The sequence below is a fragment of the Poecilia formosa genome, unplaced genomic scaffold (genome assembly GCF_000485575.1).
Source record: "Poecilia formosa unplaced genomic scaffold, Poecilia_formosa-5.1.2 Scaffold530, whole genome shotgun sequence".
Taxonomy (NCBI): domain Eukaryota; kingdom Metazoa; phylum Chordata; class Actinopteri; order Cyprinodontiformes; family Poeciliidae; genus Poecilia; species Poecilia formosa.
The window spans coordinates 171,571-191,303 of record NW_006800469.1 but is presented as its reverse complement, the minus strand read 5'-3'; the positions used below and the strand labels follow the sequence as shown (position 1 = coordinate 191,303).

Genomic DNA, 19,733 nt, shown 5'->3' with positions numbered 1-19,733 from the left:
CCCGAGCTCAGAGGATGAAAGAGACCACCCGCGGAGGGTGAGAAGGGAATTTATATATATCATATATATGTGTGTGTGTGTGTTATGACCCATCTAGGGGTGGCCAGATCACATGAAAGATTCATCCTCTTTAGATCTCAAGCAGCCGACACACACAAAGTTGATAATTTTATAATGTTATTTATTTTAAAAAGATGTATTTCTGGACTTCAGAGTGAGCTATAATACTGAAAACAACAAACTATCTGAATATTAACCAAATCTTGCCTAATTGAAAGTAAATAAACCAAATGGCAAAAACTTACCTCCCTAATTAAGAAAAACATGAGAAAACTAAGGAAACATAAATGGCAGCTCCCTCTTACAAACTCCAAACATTTTTACAAAGGCTTTAACAGACGAACAGCGTGGCCAGTGTTCTGATGAGCTGAGGATGGATGGTAGGAAGTCCACGTCAGCAGCTTTTATATCCGTCACCTCTGGGAGGCCACCAATTAGACGTCTCCGGCATATTCAGGGAGCAAATGAGGGACGGGCACCTGCACACTCATGTTTGCATGATTACATTTACAACGCCAGTCGTAACTGTAAATAATCTAAGCTGTATTTGGTGCAGCTTGAGTTCAGGAGTCTGATGTCTGAAGGGAAGAAACTGTTCTTCAGCCTGATGGTCTTGCTTTGGATGCTCCTCAGCCTCCTGCCTTAGGGGAGCGGCTGGAACAGCCTGTGTGCAGGATGGGTTGAGTCTTTCATGATGAGGAGCGCCCTCCTCCTGCATCGAGGTGGAGGGAAGGCTGCTCCCCACAGTCCTCTGTGCAGCCTTGACCACCCTCTGTAGAGCCGTCCTCTCAGCAGCAGTGCAGCTGCTGTGCCACACAGTGATGCAGGTGCAGAGAACACTCTCCACCACACAGTGATAAAAGCTCCTCAGGACTGAGCTCCCAAGTCCAGCTGTCCGCAGCTTCTTGAGGAAGTAGAGACGCTGATGGGCCTTCTTGACCAGATGGGAAGTGTTGGTACTCCAGGTGAAGTCACTGGATATATGCACACCCAGATGCCTGTAGCTGGAGACCACCTCCACAGCTGCTCCTCTGATGTACAAGGGCTGAAGAGGATCCTTGTTCCTTCTGAAATCCAGCACCGTCTCCTTGGTCTTCTTCACATTGATGCAGAGGTAATTTTCTCTGCACCACTGCACCAGGTGTTCCACCTCCTCTTTGTATTTGGACTCATCACTGTTCATGATGCGTCCCGCTACTGCTGTGTCGTCGGCAAACTTCACTATATTACAGTTGGAATGCCTTGCTGAGCAGTTATACTTCAGCAGAGTGAAGAGGAGGAGGCTCAGCACGCAGCCCTACGGCGAGCCAGTGCTGAGGGTGATGGATGAGGAGACGTTGTTGTTGATCCGGACAGTTTGAGGTCTGTTTGTCAGGAAGTCCAAAATTCAGTTCCCCAGTGTAGAACTCAGTCCAAGAGAGGAGAGCTTCTGCACCAGGGTCTGTGGGTTGATGGCGTTGAATGCTGAGGAGAAATCCAGGAAGAGGAGACTTATGTATGAGTTCCTGCTCTCCAGATGGGTGAGGGCTGTGTGGATCGCCGATGAAATGACGTCAGCAGTGGACACATTGATGTCAATGGAGCCCTTGATGTGATTCATGACTAGCTTCTCGAAGAACTTCATGACGACCGATGTTTAGGCTAAGAACGGCACAGTTCTTCATCTCTGCAGAAACTCTCAGCCTCAGATGTAACAAATCCACTTTGTTATCCAGTGGGTGGACAATGGCCAGAAACTGAGTCAGAATAGGTGGCTTCCCAGCCTTCAGCTGGGCCAACGCGCCTGCCCGCTTCCCCCTCTTCTGTTTTCTGGCACGTTTCCTTTTGACTGTTGCTCCTTGCATCCTGCTGCGCCAGGCCGTTGTTCTGAGGAGGCACTGTCTCCCAAGTACAGATTTCAGCCTTGGTGATATAATAACAGCCAAACTGTATCCAGTCGCCATCAGTTCAGTCGAGCTGTATTTCAGTAGTGAAGTTGTCACTGAACTCTTGCCCAAAGCAGCCTCACAGATTTTAAATATAGCTTAATCCGGGGCGCTCGTGAAACCAATGCACCTCTGTGGGCCGCCATAGCAGAATCAGACCTAAGTTTCTATTCACAAACAAGTGTATGTTGGAAAAAAAAAAATAGAATATATATTAGAATATTCTCTTCTATATTTACAAAAATCAAAAAATATACAAACAAGAAAATCCACATTCTTTTAAGTTACATTAACAAAAAAAGTCAAGGAGGGAAAAAATTGAATAAAATAAGAGTAACAGTAAAAATTACAGTTTTACAGGTTTAGAAATGACTGCTTGTATCTTGTTCCCAGCAGCCAGGATTGCCTTCCAAGGTCATGAGTCATTTTAATTTTTAATTTGATGGAATCCAGATGTAGGGTCCTGAATGTTCATCAATGACTTGTTTACACTGGTGATAAATATCATCCAAAGTGTCTCCTTGAACCAGAGCTGAAAGCAAACATAAAGAAGAAATTATTATGAAAAGTAACTGCTACAGATGGTTACATAATTGCCTTCTCTTGAGAAGTATTAAAATTGTTCAACTTTGTCATATCAATATGCATTACTTCATCTTTTTCAGATACACTGTGAGAAAAAGGTGCAACACACAAGAGCTAGGTGAGAGTCATTGTGAAAAACAGTGATAGCTGTTTTTATTAAAGAGTATTAAGCAAATATAAACACAGCAGTAAAACTAGTATTCATCTACCTGTGATTGTGTTCTTTATTAGTGGTTGGCAGGTGGTAAGTAGTTGAATAGCCCATTCACACATATACAACTTTTGGATTTCATGTTTCTTCAGCACTTTACACAAAACTTAAATGTTTTTGAAGCTGCATTTCTTATTATGCAGACAGTCTTATATCAGAATTTTTGTAGTAAAGTACTTCTTGCTTTTTAAATTTCCATAGAGGATAACAGTGAAGCAAGACAATTTAACTGCAGAAAACATATTTTTCTTTAGTTTTCATTCATGTTTTAATAACCTAATTTAAATACTGTTGTGTATTACATGCAGCAAGTTAGTTTCTAGCAATTTAGTTTTTATGAAAGCTGGGTTTTAGAAAGCAGGGCTAACAAACCCAGTAGAAGGAAGTTACTCTGAATAAACTTACCCTGTTCTGTGAAGCTCTACATTTTCAATTTAAGAACATGAGATAAACTTGGCAACTAAGTTTTGTTTCAAGTTGAGTTAACCCTTGTGCATGCAAGGACTGAGGCAAACGTAGAGGACTATGGCAAATTATACAAGTTTTACGTGTGTGGTGTCGGTTGGACCCCATTTCCACATTCAAGTGTTAAGCGTGAGTGCAAGTATAAGAAGAAGCCCTCATCAATGGAAGGCAGATAAGGTTATTCACCAAGGCAAAGGGAGAAAAACAAAACAAGCCTGAAAATGTGCATTTCCCGCCAGTTGAATTCTACATTTTAATAACAATAATAATAACAATCTTTACTGTCATTATAGAACATGCAATAAGTTACATGGATTATAATAAAAATTGGTGAAAAATGGTACTACAAGGTATTTAATGCTCTTATGGCTACCAGGTATAAACTCTTCTTCAGTATGTTTGTTCTTGCTTTAATGCTCCTGTATCTGCAGCCAGATGGCAGCAGTTGGAACAAATTGTGACCGGGGTGTGAGGAGTCTTTTAAAATATTCTTGGCTATCTTGAGGCAGTGGGACCTGTGGAGATCTTCAAGAACAGTCAGAGAGCAGCCGATTGTCTTCTGAGCAGATTTTATGGTTCTCTGGAGAGTCTTCCTCTGTGCTGCTGTGCAGCTGGGGAACCAACACAGAGACAATAGCAGATAAGGGTTTCAATAGAACATCGATAGATGGACACCAGCAGTTTTTGAGAAATATTGTTCCTCCTGAGGACTCTCAGGAAATGGAGTCTCTGCTAGGCCTTCTTTGCAAGTTATGGTGTGCTTACATCGCAGGCCAGGTTATCCATGATCTGAACTCCCAGGAAACGGAAGTTCGACACCCTCTCCACCGGCTCTCCGCAGATGTTTAGTGGTCCAATGTTTGTTTCTTTTCCTTGTCCTAAAATCCACTATGATCTCCTTGGTCTCGGCTGTGTTTAGGGTGAGGTTGTTGTCTGTGCACCATGCTGTCAGTCGCTCCACCTCGTTCCTGTAGGCAGACTCATCGTCCCCTGAGATTAGCCCACTACGGTTGTTTAATGATGGCATAAGTAGGACAAACTCAGGATTTGTTCAAACAATCCTTCTACTGAGCAGGGTTGGTCATGATAAGTTACCGTGGTAAGTTTACTGAGGATAACCGCTATACAGGTTTCTGAAACTGAAAACCAAGGATAAGCACATAGTTACCCCAAAACTTCCTCAGGATTTTCACTCATCGCGCTTTCTGAAATGGGGCCCTGGTGTTCTTTGAGAGGTGGCTGTTTGGCCAGGGAATACAAAAACAGACAAAGCAGTCTGTCTGGTAGTGACTACCGTTTCTTTTCATGAAAACTGAATCTAGTCATTGCAGCAGGTCAGTTTTTAGCCTTTTATTTGTCCTATTTTATATAATATCACAGCCAAGTTGAAAGATTTCTATTAGTAAGTTGGAAAATCATTAAGATTTTTTTAGGGTATGCAGAGCCTTTGCTATCTTGGTAGCAAAAATGTTGACATCACCTAAATAAAACAAGTCATTAACTATTTACTGAAAAATTATGATGCTGAATTATAGGAGATATTAAATATATCAAAACAAATTTAAAATCTAAAACAATATTATTTTGTGATGAAAGGTGGAAACCTGATGTCTGGTTTCTGCTAACTGAATAAAATATTGAGAATAGAAATTATAGAAAACACGCAAAGCTTAGATGAGGTTCAGAGAACACCATCCTCTGTTTTCTTCTTTTCTTTCTACAGGTCTAAAAGTGTGAAATAGATTTAAAGCAAGTTTTTACTGTAAATTTAAAGTTGGCTATTGTTTTTCTGCAATGTTTAAGAAATAGGCCTGGTTGTGGCATTGTATTTGAATTCTTTACCTTACCTGTAAACAATTCTCCAAACTCCCTTTCCAGCTTCACAGCCTTTTCAAATATCTTCTTCACTTGTTCCTCAGTCAATTTCTTATTCATGTCCCTGGGTATGAACATAAACATAGGATAACATTTGAACATTTTTTTTTCTTTCATTTACGAAACAGACACTGTTCAGGAGACATTAAAGATAGCTACATTTGTAATGGAGCATGAGGCATGTTACTCTCATCAGGTTGGGCATCACAAGGTCAACATGAATTCAAGAATTAAAATGAAATAAAAAAAAAACTTTATTTATCCCCAGGGAAATTCAATTTGCTTTAATTCATTGTTCAAGCTTCGTTAACGAGTTGTTGCTAATGCTGAAGGCAGGAAGCATTTACTGTAGTGGTCTCCATGTCAAGAATTGGGTTGATGAGGTGGTGAAGATGAGGTTGTGGTGAAAAATTATGGTTTTAATGGTGATCTCAAAAGGATACGAAAAGCCCAGGCAGCACAGGTGAACAATAATGCGACGAATTTAAACACTGGTAGCAACTGGAATAGAACTAGACAACGAGGACAGACATGATAAGGATCTGACAGGGAGCAAGAGACAGATAGGTTTAAATACACAGGGAAGGTAATCAGGGGAAACAAGGGACACCTGGGGGCAATTAGGGGAAAGACAGACAACATAGGAACTAATTAACAGAGAAAACCCAAATCCTCACACTGTTTTTGCTCTGAAGGATAAAACTTATCACTTTCTGTTGTCACTATTGCACTTTGTGGATATGTTGGTATTTGAGACTCTCTTGATTTGATCTAATTTCTCTGTCCTGAGACCTTAGTGAGTTAACACATGTGCACAGTAAAACACACATGATGTACACTGCTCAAAAAAATAAAGGGAACACTCAAATAACACATCCTAGATCTGAATGAATGAAATATTCTCATTGAATACTTTGTTCTGTACAAAGTTTGAATGTGCTGACAACAAAATCACACAAAAATCATCAATGGAAATCAAATTTATTAACCAATGGAGGCCTGGATTTGGAGCCACACACAAAATTAAAGTGAAATGTTCCCTTTATTTTTTTGAGCAGTATATATTGAACTTTACTTTTTGGGAACTCTTTATGTTTCACACAATTTCTTTTTTTATTTGGCATGGTAAGGGCTTGCTTGCTTAGATAGTTTAGTGTTAACTTAGCATCAGCGCTACTATGACTTCTCCTGCTGTTTCCAGTCTGTCTGAATCTTCTCTTTTCTGTTCTCTGTGTCAGATGTTAAGTAATTCTTCTGCCTCATATATTGATAATGGTACATGTAAGAAATGTAGCACTTTTGTAGCGTTTGAGGCGAGGGTGTTGGAATTGGAAAACCAGCTCTGCACTGCTGACGTCTCTTAGCCACTGTGGAGCTAACATGACTAGAACAAAACGGTCCATCACCCAACCAGCATAGTCCCAGATCCTAGCCCATGGATCATCATCAACACCATCAGCAATTTAATCTCTAACCCATTAGCTCCCTGTTTTAATTCAGAACTTCATACTTTAAAGCAGAACACTAGGACTTTACATATCTTGATGACTCCTAAGATAGATAGATAGATAGATAGATAGATAGATATTGACAGAGCAGGACTATAATTATTATATTTTTCTTAAAGGAGGATGTTTTAAACAGGAAAAAAACCCAGAAAACCGTCTTCATCTTTTGGGACGCTCAGAGCCATCTCTGTTGTTGTTGTGGTTGGAAGCAGTCCAAAATCTTAATAGCTTTGGTTAAAAAATAATATGTAAAACTGATATGTCACTGAAGACCACAGAAATACTCACATTAATGAATCAGCAGACTTAGCTTTTATCAAGATGGCTATCGGATGCAACTGTGCTACTTGTAGTCGTTTAATAGCATTTCCAGAGACATCCAGAACACAGTGTTTGCCCTAAAAAGACATAGTAATTTAGAAGATATTCTACTAAAATTCTTATAAAAAAATAAGAGTTATCTATTATGTTTTCCCTGGTTTGTTGCATAAGAGAAGAAAACAGATCAGCTGGAACAATAACATTACAACTTCCTTTTTTATATGAACATTTATGCTTCTGTGTGGTACAACCAACATGAAGTTGAATTAAATAATATTACCCTCTCAGCAACATATTTTACAGACTGGACACTGGTCCCGTAAAGATTGTCATTGTATTGTCCAGCTTCTATGAACTTGTGCTCTTGAATGTCCTTCTCCATCTGCTCTCTGGACATCACGAAGAGATAGTCTTGCCCATCAACCTCATAGTTCCTTTTTGGCCTCGTGGTGTCTTGTGGTATAAGGAAGAGAATACATTCTTAGCATATCATAAAGACAAGGATACTTACTACAATCTAAGTTTTAATTCAGAAAACAAAACAAAAAAACATGCATAAGTATGTGATTCCTATTTGAAAAGCCAAGCAGTTGGAGAAAAAAGCAAAGCTGCAAGACACTGAAAGAGACAGAGCAACAGCTACTGAGAGGTTGACAGAAGTTATATTCTCTCCAACCCTAACCACCAACTGATTTGGCTGTTGATAAACTGGTAATGGTAACTAATTGTAAAATGAATCAAATACAGGATGATCATTAGCATTGTGAGGCAGGAAACCAATGGCACTAAAGGTTCAGCAGATGTATAATGGAACACAAGAAAAGACTCTGAAACTCCCTACAGATCTTCGTTCAGACATCAATAAATTACAGCTTCATTTCTGAAGAATCTTTGAAAAATTGTAGATTTTTATTGAAGTGTTTCATTTTTGCAGGATCAACAATGACTTACTAGAAGTAAAGCTAATTATATGTATACAGGTCCTTCTCAAAAATTTGCATATTGTGATAAAATTCATTATTTTCCATAATGTAATGATAAAAATTGAACTGTCATATATTTTAGATTCATTGCACACCAACTGAAATATTTCAGGTTTTTTATTGTTTTAATACTGATGATTTTGTCATACAGCTCATGAAAACCCAAAATCCCTGTCTCAAAAAATTTGCATATTTCATCCGACCAATAAAAGAAATTAGTTTTAATACCAAAAAAGTCAACCTTCAAATAATTATGTTCAGTTATACACTCAATACTTGGTCAGGAATCCTTTTGCAGCCTTCAATGCAGCGTGGCATGGAGGCAATCAGCCTGTGGCACTGCTGAGGTGTTATGGAGCCCAGGATGCTTCGATAGTGGTCTTAAGCTCATCCAGAGTTTTGGGTCTTATGTCTCTCAACTTTCTCTTCACAATATCCCACAGATTCTCTATGGGGTTCAGGTCAGGAGAGTTGGCAGGCCAATTGAGCACAGTAATACCGTGGTCAGTAAACCATGTACCAGTGGTTTTGGCTCTGTGAGCAGGTTCCAGGTTGTACTGAAAAATGAAATATTCATCTCCATAAAGCTTTTCAGCAGATGGAAGCATGAAGTGCTCCAAAATCTCCTGATAGCTGCTGCATTGACCCTGCCCTTGATAAAACACAGTGGACCAACACCAGCAGCTGACATGGCTCCACAGACCATCACTGACTGTGGGTACTTGACACTGGACTTCTGGCATTTTGGCATTTCCTTCTCCCCAGTCTTCCTCCAGACTCTGGTACCTTGATTTCCGAATGACATGTAAAATTTGCTTTCATCCGAAAAAAGTACTTTGGACCACTGACTACTTTTCGGATGAAAAAAGTGCTGCTTCTCTGTAGCCCAGGTCAGTCGGTTCTGCCACTGTTTCTGGTTCAAAAGTGGCGTTACCTGGGGAATGCGGCACCTGTAAAACATTTCCCGCACATGCCTGTGCACGGTGGCTCTGGATGTTTCTACTCCAGACTCAGTCCACTGTTTCCGCAGGTCCCCCAAGGTCTGGAATTGGCCCTTCTCCACAATCTTCCTCAGGGTCCGGTCACCTCTTCTCGTTGTGCAGCATTTTCTGCCACATTTTTTCCTTCCCACAGAGGTGCCTTGACACAGCACTCTGGGAACAGCCTATTCATTCAGAAATTTCTTTCTGTGTCAGTTTAATTTTTATCATTACATTATGGAAAATAATTAACTTTATCACAATATGCAAATTTTTTGAGAAGGACCTGTATAATCCCAAGTTGAACAGATCTTTCATTTTAAAAGAACCTCCATCCACTTAGCCATTTTCACCATGTCCTGGAAATGTATACTACAACAGGTTAGGGTTAGGAGTATTACAAATGAACTTTTATGTTACGGTTAATTGGCTCATAACAGTGGCTCCTGTCAAAGAAAATGTATAGTTGGGAAGATCACCCTCTCCCCTTTATTATTAAATAGAAAAATTATGAAGCTTTCTTTATTACCTTTTGCATAGATAGCAAATCTATCTATGCAAAGATAGATAAGAGACAATGTAAAAAGTCTCTTAGGTTGAGACTTTTTACATTGTTGTAAAACCTCACAAACCCAGAATTCGTTGGACTTGAAATCCAATGTAGTTCATCTCAAAAATAGTTATGGTTGCCATAAAGCCTGAGAAGAATTGCCTCTTTCAGATTAAAAACCAGCTAATGATACCAATCTCTTCACTGAGGAGTTTGGGGCCTATTGTGCAACAGTGTACTGCATGACTATTGCCATCCACTGACCCAAAAGCCTCTCAGGATGGAATCAAGTTAAGACAAATGGTAATTACATAATGGAAAAACCCAAATGCCTAATGCCCAGTTATTGTCTGTGTGTTTACTGGTATATGCAAAAAATACATTTATGTGTTGGGAACTTACGTGGGACACAAGAACCAAACTTGTCCGGAAACTCCGCAATCAGATTTTCATTGATTTTGTCCTTCATGGGTCCAAGAATGATGACAGGTCTAGCATAATCAACTGAACAGGAATACACAGAATTTCAGCACTGTCATTAACCTTTCTTAAAATCTCAGCACATTTGCCATTTTATTTGTTTATTTTTCAGTGTTGTTATAATTGTAATGGATTGTCAGAAAAATTGCCAACCTTGGCTAAGGCAAAAAGAAGTCTTTTTCCATTTGCCAGCTCAACTCTGATGTAAGTGTGTTTACTGCACATTTAAAGAAATTCTACATAAATAACTTGAAGGAAAGTACAAGATAAAATTTGTTTTATACCAGACACAAAGTAGCAGACACAAAGTGAAAACAACAGTGAAGTTGTTTTCACACCAAGTGAATGTTGAGATTATTTAATAGTTATATACATTTGGCATGATTTGTAAGGCTTTACACACAGAATTAAGACTCCTCTGTAACATTAGCCAGTAAATGAATAGTCTTTGCAGAGCCTAATTGAGGGGAGTATTACAAATTCAATCTGCTTCATACCTCTGACCTCCACCATGCTAGGACGGGCTGATCTTCTTTTATGTATAGCTCAACAAGAAATTTACAGAAATCAAATACAAAGACACATACACCTGTTTTTCCTCATTGGCTGAGGTAAAATCAAACCAAACTTATTTTGCTTTAGGTCTGTTACAATAACCATAATTCAACATTAAAACATTAAAACTACATTAAGATTCTTTTAGGGGAATTTCCTACTGAGTATTTGTTATTTTTTCCTTTTTCAGACAATCCACTTACTTTCTTGGCGTAGCACATATTCATAGGAGAGACTTACATCATCTTGACTTCCTGGTGAGATGAAAAGAGAAAAATATTAGAACTTTTCCCCACAATTGAAAAATGTTCAAGTAGAGTCATGTCATTTGAAAAAACAGATTTAACCCTTTCATGCATGAATTATGATCCTTTGTGTCAGGATTTTTGTCATTTCTTTTATTTTCTTAAGGCATAAAAAAGGGAGGGACAAAATTTTGTAAAAACTTTTTTTTATTTTATTTTATTTTTTTAGGCGATCAATTGTAATTTTCTCCAAATACAAAGTTATTTGAAAAATACATCAGTAGTATTGTTCTTTAGGGGTTATCTGATGTCACAATATTTTTTTTACTTGCAAGAGTCGTCTACAGTAGAAGGAGGCACAGGGTCGGTTGGCATGCTCTTTTGTCTGTCGGCCATATTGGATTTAACAAAAATAATTTTTTCCATTTGCAGCTGATGGCCAGCAGTTGATAGTGTATTTTATTAGTGCCCACTTCAGTGGTCTGTGTGCATTTATAACATAAAAATCCATACGAAGCACAAGAAAATGGCTTTTAGATAGCTGTCCACTGTAGTGACCAGTATTCATGAAAGGGTTAAGCTGACATATTTGCTCCAGATCGTTAGGCAAGTTTTTATGAGGTTAAAAATCCACATTGAGGCTTTAAAATATTTTATAAACTTAAATACAACCAGAAATTCAAACCAGGTGAAAAACATTACAAACTTTACCTTGGGCTGATTTAAACTGATACCCTAAAAAAAAGTCAGTTTCTGGGTGTTTTGATGGACTCAGACATGAACCTTAAGATGCTAAGTAAAGAGAAAAACAATAGGCCTTCGCAGCGCTTAGCTGCTCAGGCCTAATTACAAAGTCAGCCTTCTGTCACATGATGAGTGATGAGTTTCTAGATAAACTCATCCATGCATTTATCATTAGTTGCATTGATTAGAACAACAGTGTCTTCACAGGTCTGCAAAAAAGTTTCTAGGGGGCTCTGTACCAAGGATACATACACAAATTTCAAGAGAAAAATTAACACACAGGCAATATTTTTATGCTCCGACATAATCTTAATTAGAGTCTTATATATACTTTCATACACAAAGACAGGCTGCATAATGAGGAAGTAATTCACCCATTTTATTCAGGTGTATTGGACTAGGGACACAACAAAACATTTAGGGACACTGGCTCTCTAGGCCTGGATTTAAAGACCCCTGGTCCTTCACCATCTTCACCCAATGTCCTTTAATTAAACTGAATAAAAGATCTTATGCTACTCTTTAGCCAGTTGAAGTGGCCCAGTCATCTGGTTAGGATGCCTCCTGGACGCCTTCCTGGTGAGGTGTTCCGGGCACGTCCCACCTGAACGAGGCCCAGGAGAAGACCCAGGACTCACTGGAGGGACTATGTTTCTCGGCTGGCCTGGGAAGGCCTTGGGATTCCCCCAGAGGAGCTGGCCCAAGAGGCTGGGAAGAGGGAAGTCTGGGCCTCCCTACTTAAGCTGCTAGCCTCATGATCCAACTCCGGATAAGCGGAAGAAGAAGGATGTTACTTCTTAAAAACAATTCATGTAATTTTATGTGATTACATTCTTTTCATGAATTGCTGAAAAAAAATTATTTCTGCTTGGCAGTGTTTTCTATGGAAAATAATATCTTTCATATCTTTTAGCCTTTTAGAAATGCTACCTAACAGACCAATAAACAAAGTTTGGACCAAAAAATATCAATAGATCCACACTTTTGGGTAAAAAATTATGGTAAAAAGAAAATAGAACAGAACAAGATCTCACACACTCCAAACTTTAGATGAGAATTGCACTTTGACAGACAGTCCAACATAAGAAAACAGTAAAAAATGAACTGCTACAGCATGCAGGAATACAGAAAGGAGAGACATGCTGAGACAAAAATGTTTATGTTCAGCAGTGGTGCCCAAAGTCAGTCCTCGAGGGCCAGCATCCTGTATGGTTTAGTTGTCTCCCTGGTTTAACGCACCTGGATCAATGATGACTCGTTAGATGGCCTAAGCATCTAACGAGCCGGTCATTACCACCGGTCATTACCTAAAATATGCAGGATGCCGGCCCTCCATGACTGACTTGGGGCACCCCTGATGTACAGTGAGTAACTTTGAAGTGGCCGAGGTGAGAAATCCTCTCTAAACCAACTTACTGAATGTTCTTGTCCCACACCCATCATCACCTATTCCCACGATGTCCTATTGATCATCCAAAGAGATCCGTTGGAGAAGATAAAAAGGAAAGGGAACAGCTGCACATTCAAAATGTTGGAGGCAGTTCACCCATAAGTTTAGCCTTACAGAAATATCTAGCCAGCAGAAGCAACCAAAACAAACAAAAACAAATACAAAAACAAATGTAACAGTCCTTACAATGACTGAGAGGAAAAGTCAGCCATATGTCAAAATAACATTAAAAAAAAGCGTTATAGTAATCTTATTCCTGTTGACTGAAAAGCCTTATGTATAGTCATGGAAAACAGATCAATAAAAATAAAAACAAAACCAAAAGTTAAAGAAATTTTGTCACTCTAACATGGTCCTCCACATTACTTACACTGAACTTGTGCTGAGGTGCTTGTGTGTCTGAGATTACTTACGATATGAATCACTGCCATCGGGTTCAGCAACTTTGTTCTTGTAGAATGGGTGCTTTCGTGTAAAACTGATTTTTTTTTTCGTTTGCTTGTCAGTGAATGACTGAAAGGAGAAAAAATATGTGGCATGCATGCATAACTGTCAGCTTCATGCAGACAAAGCAGATGTTTGCAAGAAGTGGGACATCAAGAAAAAAATTTAAAACCAACAATTTCAAGCTGAACCTGCTCTTAAGATGAGTTCCTACAAAAAATGTGAATTGTATTCACATGATTCATAGATACCTAACTTTAATGTCAACCAAATCAAATTGAGCAAAGACAGAATTTTAATTTCTAACTATATTTTTAAAGATTTTTTTATGCCACTGGTGTCCTTTATTTGATAGTAATCTGACAAGAAAAGTTCGGAGAGAGCGAGGAAAAGAGCTGCAGCAAAAGAATCGAGTATGGCAGACTAACTTGGGATGGCTGCATCAAAGTCTGTAGCCTCTGTATACAGATCACTGTATACTCTAACCACTGCGTCACATTAAGCCCCAGGAATTCTAATGTAACTTTTTTACTTGATTATTGTTTATTACAATAACAAACATTACTACTATCATCAGGGCAGTGGTAATAATTTATATGAATCTTAAACTAATTTTTTGTAGCAAACATAAAGGGTAGGGTGTTGGTAATTATTAGACCATTACAACAATAATAATACACTATGACAGCAATTAATAAGCAGTGAAAATGCCATGTAGAGTGAAATACTTGCCTTCTTACAGATGTCTTCAGTTTATGCCTTTTTGCAGCACTTACATGTATGTATCAGATCAATGTTGGATAAAGTTAAGCTGAGTAAATTACAGAGATCAATTTTCAAATATTATTGATTAATTGAAAACAGCTATTCAAAGTGACATGGCCTTCTGGAAATAAGACCCCTGATAACACTTTATTTGAAGGGGTGTGAATAAGACTGACATGAGACTGTCATAAACATGACATAACACCTGTCATGAACATGAATAAGTCTTCATGAATATTTATGACTGTTGTCATAAAGTGTCATTCGGTAAATCATGACACTTTTAATACAAAGTTGACATTATTCAAAATGTCTTTGTTATGACAACTTGACATTAACCAAGAAATCACGATCTGACATAAATTTATTATAAAAGTATTACCGATTAAACTTTAAAAATTAGCTTTATGTGGTAATATTATATAGCTCCGCCATGTTGTTTAGTCTTCAATTTCTTGATTTAATTGATCCTAAAGTTTTACAGCAAGATGTCTACAAAGCACTTATGAACTTAGGATTTGAAACATTTAAGGCTGTTTTAAGTAGTGCAATACACCATCTCCACCAGTGAGAGGCATGAACAGCCGTGCAGTGTGTTGGTGAAGAAGAAATCTTCCATATTGTGGGGCCAACGTAACACAGTTTATAACGGCCAGACCTCTTGTTTAAAAAGAAGCCAAAGTTTGCCACCTAATACATATGAGGTATGTATCTTATTAACTTTAAATTTTCTTTGAGAAAATAACATAAATAACATTGACTATGTTCTCTTTCTTTGTAATGTTAGCTATGAGCAATTCATAGCTACCTTGCTGTAATTTAATGTTAGCTAAAGTTATTAATCTCCATTACTGTAACGTTAGCCCTTAATATTAAACATATTTTAAAGACAGGCAAATAAGTTTTTTCCCTCCAATTTTAATGTAGCAAGTTAAAAGCTAATATGTTAGTCAAAGTTATCCTTCATGTGCATTATTTAGCAACTTGGCTGATGTGACACAGTGCTTGTGTTCTTTGCTTTGGCAAGTTTAGCCACATGAAGACCCATGTTAGCTAAGGAAACATGGTGGGGGGACAAAGTTGGCTAATGAAGACATGCTGAGTGTGGATGATGATACTGAGGACCAGCCACCAGAGAAAGAAGTTCCTGTTTGACCAAAGAGAAAGAAGCAGATGAAATATTCCCCACGAAAATTAGGTAAATCATGGTAAGTGTTATGAAGCCTCGGTGCAGATTCAATCTGGAAGCCTCATCAGCCTCACCTGCCTCATCAAATCAGCGCCTCCCTCTCTTCACCCTGGACCTATCAGTGTTGGATCAAGCCTCGCTTCGGCTATTCACAGATACATCACAGATAGCGTGTTTATTCACGTCTATCTGCGCAGAGGGATTATTCATAAACAGCAGACGTATGCACACTGAGCTACTGAGAGTGGAGCAGCTGGATCGTCATGATTACCGCATTCATCTCTCTGCTTCTATATTTGTTAACTTCGCTACCAATCGACACTAGTGAATGAGATGCGCATTAATGACCCATTCGAATTAAACGCAGGCCAGCAAAAAAAAAAAAAAAAGCTGTGCGCTGGCTGAAGAGAGGTTATGCATACAGTCTGTGAGTCATAAATTATATTATTAGCCTAATTGTGACTCTCGCCTCGTTGCAAGGCGATATGCGCAGTAAACTGGCTGCCGACGGATCGTGTAGTTGGTCAATATTCCCTCCATGGCACATCTCGGTAGGGTCAGTCCAAGTGCTTTCACTAATCGTTAAACACGCTAAATTCTCGCTTGTTATGGCCATTACCCAATTATCGCTTCACATCAAATTTTGTTCTGTGTCCTATTCACTACTTACCAAAAGCAACCTTAAATAATAGGTGGTACAGCCTCAATATAATAACGAGTTCTGGCTTCAACTTAGGAATTTTTTACCCGATACATAGCGCATCGTGGCTGATCGCTGTTTCATGTCGCTTCCCCAATTCCCATATCTGTGTCCTCTGTCAATTTTCATGGTTAAACTGTCTAATCTGCTGTCTTCCGAGCCGCCTAAAACTGCCATAAACCCTGAGTTGCGTGCTGGGTTTTCACCTGTGCAGCAGCGACAGTCCTGCTGCTGCTGTACTGAGCTCGCAGGAGCTGCATGAATCACGGCAGCAAAACGCAAAGAACTTTGCACAGTTTTTTCCCCAAACTAACCGTCTGAGTGGAGTAATGTTGTAGGAAGCAGGCATGTTGGCTAGTGTTGACTAGCAAACATCAATTCAGGACCTAAGCTCGTTAACAATTGGCCTGTCTAAATATGTTTATGTTCAGCTTCATAGATTCATTTTGCCCCCCAATATAAGTCGATGCCCCCTCTTTCACAACCCCCATTAAAATCATCTGTAGCCCGGATTGTCTTAAGTTGCATCTCTCGTCCAAGATCGTCCGAAATCTGCATGGTATTATTTCCCAAGCCATCCTGTCACTTCCAGGTCGATGCAGCCTAGCTCACCCAGGTTCCACGCTCAAACGCGTTCATTCCAATCCCACTTCAAGGGCCGATTGCCATTAGCAGTCATTCTTGCTGCTAATTCTCGCTGGCCCATCAGCAACAGCCAATCAGCATTTACAGCGTTCTGAAGCACACGGCCCATTTGGAGTAACCGAACCTCCAATTTCATTGCCTGGGTCCAATGAAATTCATTCGCATGGCACATTTCACAAGTTCAAGCCTTTAATAAAAAAATAAAATAAAAAGTCTCTTCGTATCTGCTCCAGCTTCAACCTTCATTTCAGTAGCTCGAGTCCCCAGCATTTTACAAATCCGTTCCATTGCCATAACCTGTTCCCCTGAAGGGGCATTTCTGCAAGCGATCCCATGTCGTCGCTTTCCACCATAAGCAGCCGTGTCCTAACTATAGAGCTGAACCTCCACCCATCTGTCTCATGACATCAACCGGCACCACTCACGTTAGCATCTCTGCTCGTTTCAGCCCTGGTCATTCCAAATCCTTTCCATATCCTTGCTGATAAGCCGTCCCTCTCAGCCTTCATCCAGCCCAGTCCCGCTATTGCACAAAGTCACCAACTTCAAATCTCAATCTCATGTCTCGCACTGAAATTTATTCCCTATATTTTCTTAGTCTTTCATTCTCATTCGAACTTTTATTCTTTATGCCTGTCTATCATTTCAAGCCCCCACATCCTTGCAACCTTGAAGCTGGAATCTATATACCTCATCATTCAGCCTTTAGATTTCAGTCTTCAGGGTATCCCTTCAGCATCACGCCAATAGCTTTGTCATTTCATATTTCATCCTCAGCATCCTCTCCATATAATTATTCATAACTCTTCTCTGTGTTCGCAGCTTCCTTCAGTGTCAGTAGCACTGCGCAATTACTGGTGGTGGTTGGTCAACCTCATCCAAAGCCCACGCTCTTTTCCAGAAAATGTTATACGAACCATGCCCTTTTTGTCCTTCACCCCTTATAAATTCTCGTGCTAACATACAGAGCATTACATGGTCAGGCTCCTGCTTATCTTTGTCAGCTTTTCACTAAGTGTTCTGCTGCCTGTGGTCTCCGCTCCCCAAGTCAGAATCTTTTGGTTGTTCCTCGGACATGGTTAAAACTAAACACATTTTTGTCTAGATTAATGTCAAGTTGTCATAACAGACATTTTGAAAAATGTCAACTTTGTATTACAAGTGTCATGGTTTACCAAATGACACTTTATGACAACAGTCATAAATATTCATGAAGACTTGCTGATGTTCATGACAGGTGTTATGTCATGTTTATGATAGTGTCATGTCAGTCTTATTCACACCCCTTCAAATAAAGTGTTACCTCCCTTAGCAGTAACAACTTACATCCAGAGTTTGCAATATCTGGAAACAAGTCTTTAACATCGCCACAGAAACTTTGGCCCACTCTCCTTTGCAGAACGCTTACCTTGGTGAGTTTTCAGGCATGAAAGGTATGTTTAATATCATATGCCATTCTTAAGGTTTAAAGTATTTGAATTGGGTTCAAGTCCAGACTTTGGCTAGGCCACTCCAAAACTTTGTTTTGATATATATTTGAGTTATTCAATTGTCACTTTGCAACTGTGCTTTGGATCATTGTCCTGCTGCATAACCAAAGTGACTGGGCTTAGGGCCCTATAATGATGGTTGGACAATGTCCGCCAGGATGTTCTGGTAGAGAACAAATTTCCTGATATCAACTGTAGCAAGTTGTCCAGGTCTGGAGTCCAGATGACACTTCGCACAATGCTCTATTGAAATAGTTTGACTAGGGCGTGGCAGGTGAACTGTTCTCTGTGAATAAAGCTACGCATTTTCATCATGTGTCGACATCAATGACAACCGATTTCTACTTTGCATGAACTTAAAGGTTGAACAGCAATGTAGAAGAACTTCATAAAATAAAAATAAAAAAGATACATGAAATATCAGATTTTCAAAGTTTAAAAAAGGGATATATAGAAAGAATATGACAGTGGTTATATTTTCTTTATTTCTTTTCATAACTTTTTAAGGCACTTTTGTATAAAGATTCAAGAGATTTTAAAACTATTTTGTACCTTTCGTTTCGCTATTATTCAATTTGCCCTATAATGGTTTTTACTTGTTCTTCATGAACAGGCAAAAACAAAAGAAACGTGTAACTGTTTTACAGCACTATGTACGTCTTAAAGGTTCTAACAATTTAATTTGCTCCAAAACATTTAAAGGGACATAAAAAATTGTTTTTAGTACAATATCTTTATGACCAGTTAATAGTGGTCATAAAGACCAGTATAAACTGCTCTTTATACTGATCTTTATGTATAAAAAATAGTAAGATCATGCAAAGGCTATGTTGGTATTATTGCTTTTACATACTAGACTTACAGAAAGCTTTAAAGTCCATAGACAGCGGGAACAGGTAATACAACTTTGTGTTTTCCAATTACTTGATTACATTGTTACTAATGGTACTTCTTGATGTTACACAACTGCAAGTTATAGAATGACAGGAGGGCCACAAAAACAATGTTTTTATTAGTTCTGAAACTCCAGCCAAATTTAGAACATATTAAAGGTCCAGGAAATAAGTTACTAAATTAATAATAGAAAACAGCAAAAAGCAAGTGCTCACAGTCTTATGGTGTTGGAGAAGAGAAGAGCTAAAATTTGGAGGAAAACAGAGGGTGGGGGGGGATGCTTGTAAGCCTGGGAACACCATCCCAAATGTGAAGTATGGGGGTTGCAACATTATGTTTTGGGGCTGCTTGCTGAATTGGTCTTGACGAACAAATGTCATGAGGAAATATTGAGGTTTTTGAGAAATGTGAATAAATACTCCTACTTAGTTTGGTTGAAAACCTGCTGAGCATCTAATGACATAACTGCAGAGCCAGGAAGGTTGGTCTGACACATAATGTTTAGGAGTCAGCGTCTGTTTGAAAACAAGACACTGTTCAAACTGGTCAAACTGGTTTGAGGCCAGTTTGATCACAATGGATCAAGTGAGCCGTGTGTTTGTTTCGATGATTAGTGTTGAGAAAATAAATTTAAAATAAGCTAGTTTTAAAACTTAACATGTCTTGATT

The 19,733-nt window shown here is 38.9% G+C and overlaps 1 protein-coding gene across 1 annotated transcript in view; it reads right to left on the bottom strand.

The window, feature by feature from the left end:
• Positions 1-167: 167 nt before the first annotated feature.
• LOC103129241 (disks large homolog 2-like) overlaps positions 168-19,733 on the bottom strand; it is a 70,388-nt gene continuing 50,822 nt past the window's right edge. Inside the window, exons 6-12 of the mRNA XM_007540260.2 lie at positions 12,904-12,949; positions 10,702-10,752; positions 9,866-9,967; positions 7,231-7,403; positions 6,918-7,027; positions 5,094-5,185; positions 168-2,517 (exon numbers count right to left, since the gene is read on the bottom strand). Coding sequence (XP_007540322.1) covers positions 2,420-2,517; positions 5,094-5,185; positions 6,918-7,027; positions 7,231-7,403; positions 9,866-9,967; positions 10,702-10,752; positions 12,904-12,949 — 672 coding nt within the window. The 3' untranslated portion in view covers positions 168-2,419. The remainder of the gene's footprint in view (positions 2,518-5,093; positions 5,186-6,917; positions 7,028-7,230; positions 7,404-9,865; positions 9,968-10,701; positions 10,753-12,903; positions 12,950-19,733) is intronic.